The sequence below is a fragment of the Mercenaria mercenaria genome, chromosome 4 (assembly GCF_021730395.1).
Source record: "Mercenaria mercenaria strain notata chromosome 4, MADL_Memer_1, whole genome shotgun sequence".
NCBI classification, from domain to species: Eukaryota; Metazoa; Mollusca; class Bivalvia; order Venerida; family Veneridae; genus Mercenaria; species Mercenaria mercenaria.
This window is the reverse complement of record NC_069364.1, coordinates 24,776,941-24,788,587: the sequence shown is the minus strand read 5'-3', so window position 1 is coordinate 24,788,587 and position 11,647 is coordinate 24,776,941. Positions and strand designations below refer to the sequence as shown.

Genomic DNA, 11,647 nt, shown 5'->3' with positions numbered 1-11,647 from the left:
CCTTAAAGTTCTTTCTAGCAAGTACTGGATTTTTCATATCTCCCAGAAAGTTCTCTGGTTTACAAGATTCATAAATGCGCCTTTTTGGAAAGGAACTTTTCGGCATTATCCATTATGAAACTGTTGTGTCATATTTCTGCCACGATATTTAAAAATATATTTGTTAAAAAATATAGTTTTCTGAAAAGAGAAAGTTTTCTCGCCGAACATTATTGCGATAATTTACACTATTATTTCGATACGGGTTGCGTAGGGCCCACAGCTGCCATATATTTTCTAGACAGCTGTCTCGATACTTTCAGAAATTATCTTGATATTTCGAAAATTTCCTGCTAATAAAAAGTATATCTAGAAAAAAAAAATTATTGCGACGTTGTTAGAAAAACATGAATGCACAAATTTGTTGGAAAGTTAAGAATATCATTGTGACAGCTACCAAGATCTCGTGTCAGTTTCAAGAACTAACGCGTAATTTTGCGCTAAAACAATTTCAGGGAGTGAATAAAAATATGTAAAATATGATTTATTGCTGAAATATTTTAAGAAAAAATGCACACATTTCCTGGAAAGTTTACAAATTACTTTAAGCAACTGGTCATCAGCATAAACAAATAAAATATAGCATAGAACTTAACGACTACATTACAACAATTAAAATATCTTGCAAATGATAACAAATTATTATGCATGATGCATGATACAAAAGAAGGTGCATAAAGGTCGTCAAAAATATTTATTTCAGAGGCAACAAAGAACCTCTAAAAGTGAAACATTGATAGTTTTAGACTTAAAACAAATGTGATATATTGAGATAACGCATTTTTCACGCTGTCTACAGAATCCGAAGTGATTGTTCTGTCCCCGGGACTGAGAGACCCGGGATCAAGCTGATGCTAGAACAGGAAACAAACACGAGTTAACGCTATTCTAGCATATACTATGTCAGGAGCTTCATTTCTTTCAAACTTGTTTTATCCATTATATGAGGCGTAATAAGTTACGTTTTGCCATGGAACGCACATGTATAAAATTGTATTTGCTTTTTTACTCTCGTTCAAAGTCCTCGGAAAGACAAAAACAGCGATTGTATGCAAGCACGTTAGTTTGTTTCGCTTATCAGACAACTATCAGTGACTTTCACACACGCAATTGTGAATAACTGTGTTAACCATCAATAATGTACTCTATCGTGTAATATATGCTTTTTTATTTGTTTACTCAGTTGAACTTGCCTTAGATGCCATCTGAATTAAACAGACATAAACAGCCCGTCAGCTAACTTCCCAAACTGACTTCAACTTGTCTTAAGCAGACACCTGTTTTAACCTTGCCAGACACATTGATCTTTTGGTAGGCTGTTACATGCAGGTTAAGCTGTTTCTGTAAAGTATTTCGGAATAATTCATAGATAAAATCAGCGTATATATCATACATAAAGTTGATTTTACATTAGATCCACATAAACTATTTAAGCCTCACTAATAACACTTTCTTTTCAGTCATGCATTCTTTGGAATGATCATTCAGCCTGTCGAAGGTTAAGGCTAATGTCAGATCCAGAACAAGAATTGCATAATAGGAAGTCAATAAGGTCACATAAGCCTTAGTATTCCCTATATATTGTTTATAAAATTGAAAATTTCCAAAGAGCTGCCACGCATAGTTACACCCATTTCAGAGGAAAAAAAGCTTACCTCGTTATAAAGAATTATGATAATTCCGACATAAAATTAAGAGAACAGTAGGGATCTTGTATCTTCTTGTCACATTTGCTTACTGTAAAATCACATCAAAATAACATTGCTCTGTAGTATAATAGTGAGAAAAAATAAGAATAGAAAGAAAATATTATTCAAAATTGTCCTGCACTATTCGGGATATATTTAGATTCGTACCCGCAGGCACATCCAGTATAGTTCTTTATACGGATGTTCGTCGAGATATATCGCAGTAAGAAGTACATTACAGTGCAGTACAATGCAGTGCAGTGCAGTGCAGGGCAGTGCATAGCAGTACACACTACACTACAATACATTACACTACTACACTACACTACACTACACTACACTACACTACACTACACTACTACACTACACTACACTACACTACACTACACTACACGACAAAGACAAAGACAAAGACAAAGACAAAGACAAAGACAAAGACAATACAATACATGTGCAAGTACTAGTACAAGTGCAAGTACAAGTACAAGTAAAATACGATGCGATACGATACGATGCAGATACAGCACTATGCAGATACAATACAGATAAATACAATACAGGCACAATAAAAAACAATGCAGACACAATACAATGCAGATACAATACAATAAAACACAACGCAACGCAACGCAACACAACACAACACAATACAATAGAATACAATACAATACAAAACAATACAGATACAGATACAGATACAGATACAGATACAGATACAATACAATACAATACAATACAATACAGATACAGATACAGATACAGATACAGATACAGATACAGATACAATACAACATAGATACGATACAGATACAGATACAGATACAGGTACAGTACAGTACAGTACAGTACAGTACAATACAATACAATACAATACAATACAAATACAAATACAAATGCAGCAATACAATACAGATACAGATACAGATACAGATACAGATACAGATACAGATACAGATACAGATACAGATACAGATACAGTACAGTACAGTACAGTACAATACAATAGAATACAATAGAATACAATACAATACAATACAATACAATACAATACAGTATTATACAATACAATTACAACAATACAGATACAGATACAATACAATATAGATACTAAAGTCTAAAATGAAAAATCCATGCATATTTCCGTTAGAACATGACAATATTGACGTCATGTTGACATTTTTTGGCGTCATACAGGCACCGAGAAAGTGTGCTTCCACCTTTGATGCACCACTTTATGTAAGATACGTTTCATGATCGGAATGATATAAAAGAACAGTGTTACACTTAATTCACACAAACTGTATCGAATATTAAGCGCATAGGATATTACCAATATTCTGTCTATTGTATCTATAGGTTATTAGATGTGTATCGAGAAATGTGCATGAGTGCTGCAGCGGAATCGTGTTAAAGTCCTAAAGTCTGCTAAAGAACGAGTGCATATTTCCTGATGCAAGTCTAATAATCTTTTTATTAAAATATTAACGTTTCAGGATCCATTGAAGCTTAAGGTAGTTATGCAAGTTTGATAAATTGGAAGTGATGGCGTAATGTCCTTTCTCCGCAAAACGTACAATAAAGCCTGGATTCGGCGTAAAAATGAATTAATGGCAATCCGTGAGTAAATATTTTACAATGGCATTGTTACTATCTTTCTAAAGTTAAAATATGATATTAAAACATCTGGCACGTTAAATAACTGAAAATAATGTCTTAAAAGTAGCTTGAAATGTGTGGTTCGCTTTAATCATGGTCAAATATCTCAAAAAAAAAAAAAAAAAAAAAAAAAAAGCACACGGACCTATACATTTTATTTCACAACAGTATAGACCATATGTTTTTTACGACTGTGAGAAGTTTCATTAAATAGAAAAAATTCTATTCGAAAGTAGCGATTTCCAATAGACTCCCATTATGATAAATTGTAAAAAATTTTCAAATCAGTCTAGCATAGAAAATCAAGCACACGACCCTATCTTTTTGTTTGCCTTATTTTCTAAGCATATTCTGAAGTTTTGAAAAATCATGGTTTAATCAAATTCTGCATTGTAGAAAAGATTTTGATCCGTACGTGCAGAACAACCTTAACAGTGTTACTAAAGGGGTGTGTTATAAAATGTATGTATTGTCCTTCTATGCTGTTATTGTTTATTGTTTAAGCAACCTTATATTTTCAATATCCTTATTTTCCTTCCGATTCATTCATTCATCTGTCATTTTCATTTTCATATTGATTAACCATGGTGACGGGCCTCAAACATAAGGCCTATCCAACACTCCAATGTCACGCATGCGCACTTCACTAAAAAGAGAATAATTGTGGCTCGCGTCAATTTCTTCTTCTTGTCTTGCCACAATTTATTAGAGGCAGAAAACCTTTTTCCTCGGGACATGTAACCTTCTATATTTGGCGCCATTACACGCGCCATGAAAAAGTGCTTCGCTATTCCATTTACTTATTTACATAAAATACATACACGAATTGAAATAATATACAGCAGAACCATGTTTTGATATATCTCAACAATACGACTCAGTTATGCGCCGCGGGTATAATTCACCCGGGCTACGTCATCGTGAAATTCTGCAGGCGTATAAAGTATTCGTGTTGTTTCCATATGTTAAAACACGGTTCCGATGTATATTATTTCTTAAATACAATACAATAACAGCACAATACAATACAGTGACAATACAGCGCAATGCAATACAATTGAATTTATACAATAATTTGATTTTATATATTAAAATGATTATAACAACATTGACACTAAATATATGAAAAAAAAAACATTTATTTTCTTATAAACAATGTTTGCGTAGTTATGTCAACGATAGTTCTTCCCGCGGGATTGCACGCGCGATCTGACGCAATTCACCAAAAATGACTAAAACTAATTTTGCCACAGTAGATTTCAAAACGGAATCGACACGACGGCTTTTTATATAAAAATCTGGGTCAGCTAAGCTAAACAAATAAATGTTTACCAGTATGTCTTAGGAGCTTTTGCATTTAAAAACTATACCTTTGCCTAAAAAGATCATTCTATTAAAGCTATTAAATAATCATGAACTACAAATATTATTATTCATAAAAAATGGCTAAATACTAGTATTTTCAAAAAACATTCCCGTCCGCAAACTACCTCTTCTCAGGCTAACGCAAAACATATTCAATAATAATGTGCAATTGTTACTTAACACCTCACATAATTAAACGATTCAGGAAAGAAGTCTGCTCAATATAAAATATATAATAATAATCTGTTCGCACTCTTTCGGATGAAATACAATTCATCCTCTAAAAAGCATACCCTTTAGGATTTGTCCGCCATTTTGATGGAAGTTTTGGATGTCGGACGCCCACTGTCCGAAGACGTAACGGTCAGTCCTAAAACCTGACCTCTAAACAGGTCATAGACTCGCTTGTTTATTACAAACGCAAACATGATGAACAGTCCTTGACTAGCGTTTAAAACAATAAACATGTAGGACAACGCTGCAGAACTTGTCCACATGTATAGAAACCCAAAAACCCAAGTCGCACCCGTGATGGTCGATAATTTAGCGAACACAATTATGTCATTGCGCTCATTTTGAACATTCTTTTGAACCGAAGGTGACCGCTTGATTTTAATGATAACAAATGTAAACATAAAGAGATTAGAAAGTACGACAAAAGCTGCAGGAATACCAAACGTATATATAATCATCCGCTGCGAAGAAATGTAGCAAGATTTAGCACCATAACCAAAATCACCGTTCATGGCGTATGATACGCCGATATTTATAGAAACAAATATGGCGGCCATTGACAGTGCGTAAACGTGATAGATTACCAATCTTTTCGTGCCCGATGATTGAGACATAACCTTTGTTCTGGCAAGAACGCGGAACATATGAAAAGTGCAAATATTCATCCAAAACAGTGCTACAAGCCAGGACAAATGAATCAATATACCAAAGAGAAGACATTCAGTTGAATTCCGTTTTAAATCACTGAAGCTTCCAGTTAAGTATAAAGTCTGAGCGAGCAATAAGGTAAATGCCAATGACATGTTGTTTTTACCCGGTATTGTCCCTCTAAGTTTAGGAAAGAAGCAATATACGAAAAAGGTAAAAGAAAGAGCTAGAATAGATACAGCTGAACATGCAATAGATATTATAGATTCTACTGAGAGAGGCGTATCCCTTTCTTCTTGTGGTATCTGGGTCAAGTAATGTTTGTACGTGTCTGCACATACCATTATGTGATCCTCGTCTATGAAATAATATTCATTACTTTCAAGTAAATAGTTTCCAACTGGAAAAGTAATACCGTTCTCTTCTTCCTTCCAAGGTACGTCAGATGCAGATACCTCTATTTTTGGACAGGTTGTGATCTCTATAATATTAAAATCTTGTTTTCTCAATGCACAAGTGCCTTCATAGTTGTTAGCTATAAGATTTGGTAATAGTACGAATTCATAGTCTTCCGAAGAAGTCTCTGAATTGTTGGTTTTATCATTTGGCTGCGACAGAAAAGATATTGCATCAAATTTTTCAGGGTGGTCGTCCTTGACTTGAAACTTAAATGTGACAGGTTTATTGCTGTTATTCATCCTGAATGCTAGATTTGAGTCATGAAGGTGCATTAGTTTTGCTAAGATTTGATTTGGATCATGACGTTTGGATATATAAAACCACACTCTTGCATCGAAATCAAGTAAATTTGAACTTTCAATAACAGAAAGATCAGTTTCACTTAATGACACATTAGGTTTGTATATAATCTGCATGCCGCATAATTCACTTTCATCCAGAAACTCTTCCATGTGCGCAATCACGTGATCTGCGACAATATACGCGTCTATGACGGACAAGGGGTTGACTGGTTTTAAGCGAAGAAATGCAGTATAAGTGATCTTTTCCAAGTTTGTAAACAAATCGACACACGTTCCAGACTTAAGTACAGTAATTGCTGAACACACCATGTCTTTGCATGAACCCTGAAAAAAAAGTACGAACCAATAAATTTGACGTCACGCACCCAAAATCTGAATCACACCAAACACTTCACCAACTTGTGAATTTCTGTTCTGAGAAAAAGAAGAACATGTATTATATGAACTAAACCCTTATCCCCACCTTTATCAAAGCATGAACTTCTCTTATTTTGCTGCCAACGGATCAGACTATTTCAGTCTTTGATTCCATGCATAATAGGTCCGCAGTTTGAACGTTTTTAATACTTATATGTATTCACAAATAATTAGGCTTCTCCGCCAAGACAGCCAGTCAAAATCGGTTATATTTACCTGGTGAAAATTACCCATATAATTTCGGTTACATCAAAGCAATATAATTCCCATTAACGCTACTCTAGAGCCTTGGATGGTTACATTGTAATTACTGAGATTCAGGAAATTAAAAACTAACTGATGGTTCAGAAACACTGTGACTAATTTTAAAAATAATATAGAACGCTGCATATTATCACTACATACCAAGTATTAAATATCAAATATTTGACAATAAATAGCTAACTAATTCTACAGAGTATGAAGCGATTTCGTTCCGCCTACAAAAAGATTAGCCACCCGGTACATAGCTACAAAAATTCCAAGATGGTTGACAACTGTCCAAATTTCAACTGACACAAACTTCTTTTCAAGCTTTACACAGTCAACAATGGACATAACATGAAAACATCGATTTGATTTAATAAGGAGGTATTTGTTGACTGAACAATTGAATAATTCAGGCTAGCATATTGCGTACTTTTATAAAGAATCCCTGCTAAAGCTACAATAAAAATTCGCTAACTGAAACAATCACGTGACCTAATATTTTGGAATGTATAGTTTAGTTAACAACAATTTAATAATGTGAATGGTTATCTGTCAATGCCTAGGAATGTTACAGAACAATGAACTGTGATCTAAGAGTAGCTGACAGATAGCCTAACAATTTTGAAATCAAAAATGAAATTTAAAACTACTGAAATGCCGTAAAAGCAATACAAAACAATTGCACGAAACGAGGACGCGAGGCCTCATGCCTCACAATACTTTTAAATTCATTTGTTTTGGCATCTGATAGAGGAAAATCTGTTTACTTTATATGAAATAAAAAAAAAAAAAAAAAAAAAAAAAAAAAAAAAGTTCAAAATTGTCAATTAACCCCATAGAGTATCATTAAGGGAGTTTGTAAATTAATATGTAATAATAAAAAAAATATTTGTGACATACCGATATCTTGTCATATAGGTGATCTTCTAAGCAATTATCCATATCGCTATCATTACTACTTTTAATATCAAGAGCAGCATCCACTTTATCAAGCTTCAGCAATCCAGAAAATGAAAAAGAGTGTGCTTCTCCATGCATGCTTCCCATTGGACAGGTTAAGAATCTTGGTAAAACTCCATTACAAATACTGCAGAAAATGTTTTGGAAAGCCAGACTGTCAATAAGGATAACTGATCTGTATGTAGAACATACAGTTTCTTCAAATGTGCCAGTTACGCTACAGCCAGATACTGATGTGAAACAATAATTTAGTTTATGCTCCGTCGAGAACTTAATATCGCATTTCCCCTCAACGAAAACAGCGTTTAAGATGTCAGTATCAGTAGTAATGTAAGATGCTACCTCGCACATTAGTTCTAAATCTAATATTTCAAAGTCGTACACAGATACACCATTACAAACCGCGCAATACTTATTCCTGTATAATTCATTGGTCTCTGTACTAATGACGGGTACCGTCTCCACTAATTCTGATATATCATCGGCGTTATACGACCGTGTGCAGTTTATGTGAAGTTCCGTCTCTGTACCAATGGGGCAAGTGGCATAACCGTATGCGCTTGTTTTGGTAATGGTAAAAGACTTTGACAGATACAGATAAATGCAGTCCTTCTGTACTTTTTGTCCTTGAAGAAGTTCTGGTAATTCTTGGGTAACGGAAGTGCCATTGAATCCATTGGCATGACGGAATAATATATCAGGGCAACAAGTTTTGTCCTTGACACATGTCGGAAAATCGCAGCTACAAGGCTTGCAACAAGTCCACCAGGAATTCGGCAAGTTAAATGAAAATCCACATAATTTGTTGAAAGGGCAGTACTTCAACTGATTTCTGATTACATCACGCTGATAACCAAACTGGAATGTAGACAAAAACTCTAAAGTATCATTCCGAAGTAAATACACTTCAACATTGTCTGGTGTTAAGTTTTTCAACTCATCTTGGTAAGCATTCAAGGCTTCGTAATCGTCGTCATTGTCATTACTTGTCGGTGTTGAAACAGTGTATTCGTCTGTAGAATTGTAATCCACGTAGGTGTTATTGACAACATCCGAGTCTAATGGCGTAGAAATACTGTATTCTTCTGTAATGGTAGGATCTGTTTGACTATTATGAATTTCATCTGCATTGTTACATCTTTGAAAAATGACGAAAATAGCTAAAATAAGATTTTTGATCCTCATCATTTTTCGTTTAGTTCAGATAGTCATGCATGCCACATATTCGCATAAGGTAAGATTTCCTAAATTTCCTTTACAACATATTATCCTACGAATAGGCAGTGTTTCGGGCGGAATATAAGTCAATTACAAAATATTTATATACACACATACTGCACAAAATAATTCTGATAAAGGTTACTTTTGCATGCCTAAAATGTCATTCTACCAATTAGCAATTCTCTGTTTATCTCTAATTGGATAAACTAAAAGCGATTAATTTTTCAGAAAGTTCACATTACGTATGATATTTCTGCCATAATATCATAACTGCAATTTCTTCACAGCTGTCATTTTATTCTAGGCTGACGAATTATTCGTCATATACCAAATGCAATATCCTGTGATATTCACTAAGTCATTATTACTTTAATACTCCGAATATAAAGTCCATAATTTGTGTTTTTGACCGGTGTATAGTTCTACACAAAATTTTGCTGCTCTAAAAATAAAAGTTGAAGAAATATCATAATTTTTTTTTCTGTTTCGGCCATCGGGCAAAAGTTTTAACTATTGGTGCGATAGACTTCCAGCACCCAATATACTATAGTATTTTCATTCGCATGAAAGCAACATATTTAATCAAACAGTCTTACTTTACAATCAATATTGCAATTTCATGGGCCACGAAAAGCATCTTTTACACATTAAAGTAAAACCGCTGTCATCAAAAACAAACAAAAAAATTCTATCCTATTTATTGGGGTCAGTCACATTTTATGAACATTTAAGGATGACTACCCGTAATAGGCCTCAGTTTCACCAAAAACGTACATACAACTTAATAATGTAAGCTTTGAAAATGTCAAACGATAGAAATAAGGTTCATATTGATAAGTTATATAGTGACATAAGTTCTCTAAAATTAATTTCCTTCAGATTATTTCCCCTGATAATTTTGGTTTTTCATGAGTTATCTCCCCTGAAAACTAGAAAAAAATAATTTTCTCCTTTTCCCTACGGGGAATTTTAGATTTCTTTTTGGTATTTGTATCAGAATCGTATAATGCAGCTTTCTACCGCAAAATTTTCTCGAAACTCGAGCTTAAATTCTCCTAATCAAAGAAATTATATATTTCCCGTAGGCATCAATGTTAACTTCAATACCGATTATCTCCCCCAAAAATGATGAAATTAGCTCAGTGCAAGTTTTAAATTTTTAAAGTCTTTAAAGTGACCAAATTTTATTTGAATATTACCTCCAGTTACAAGATATGAAATATGGCTATTACACCAGGTTATCCTTAATGACACTTTTCAGTTTTCATATGTATTTATGGAACAAAAAGACCCATTGCAGAGAGTTAGATCCGTACTTGAAATATATATTTTATCACTTTTCGTGAAATTTTGTAATTACCTCCCTTTGATATAAAAGTATTTTAAAAGTGGACTATATCTTTAGATTTCAATATAATATCTAGTTTTACATTTGCATTTGATAAACATTGGGATATTTCAACTACCTGAAACAAAAGGCAAGATTTAAAACGGCGTGTAGCTTCAGAATTCATCTATTTTTCTTGGTTGCGCAACTGAGGTAATAATAATTCCTAATGAATTTTGGCAAAATATATACTTGTCAATGCAAATCTTTGACAGATTTAATATAATAGTGCTTATTTTCTTATGCTAAAATAAAGTTATTTTGGTTTAGGAAAATCAAATTTAAAATTGCTGTGTGTTAAGTCAAGTATAAGTTTTACTGAAAATCTTATGAATGGACATGTTCATTACAGTAGTCAAGAACAATTTGAATAAAGAAATGTGAAAATAGATTACTTAAAGTTACAGCTAAAACTAGTATCACACATGTTCTAAAAGATAACTATCTAATGAAAATGTAATGTTTTTGAGGTATTTATTCCCCGTTAGAATTGGAGGGATATAGTTTTGACATCATCCGTGTCCATTTCTGTGTCATTATATAGCGGTATAATAAATTATAGCTGTATATACACACGATAACAAAATTTGTAACTCAATATGACTTTTGAATACACAAGATACGGACAATGACAAAACAAAGTTCGTTAGATTAGAATCGGGGAATAAGTATCTCCAAAACATGTCGCCGTTTTCAATTTGTTTGTTACCTTTCGAGTATGTGGGATAATAACTTTAGGCTGTATAATTTAGTGATGTTGTTTCATATTTTCTTATTAAAACAAGTCAGTAAAACTTTCAGTAAAACCTTTAGGTTTATAAGGGTGACGAAAAACACAATAAAGCAAATATTGAAAATAAAAGTGTAATTTCGAGAATAAACAAAATTTGTAATCATATCGATTGCCAAAATGTTTTCACTACTCGATTTAATTTTAAACTTCGTTGGTCATGGAGTCTGTTGTCTTATGGGAAATTCCCGTTACATTGCAAATATCAAATGTATACAACTAATGACGCTAT

General features: G+C 33.4%; 1 protein-coding gene across 1 annotated transcript; it reads right to left on the bottom strand.

Annotated features, from left to right (window-relative positions):
- Positions 1 to 3,069: 3,069 nt before the first annotated feature.
- On the bottom strand, positions 3,070 to 9,223 carry LOC123547161 (uncharacterized). The gene is made up of 2 exons (XM_053542092.1): positions 7,934 to 9,223; positions 3,070 to 6,715 (listed from the first exon to the last, which is right to left on the bottom strand). The coding sequence occupies exons 1-2, from the start codon at positions 9,203 to 9,205 to the stop codon at positions 5,045 to 5,047; spliced, it is 2,943 nt and encodes a 980-aa protein (XP_053398067.1). The 5' UTR covers positions 9,206 to 9,223; the 3' UTR covers positions 3,070 to 5,044.
- Between the last annotated feature and the right edge of the window lie 2,424 nt (positions 9,224 to 11,647).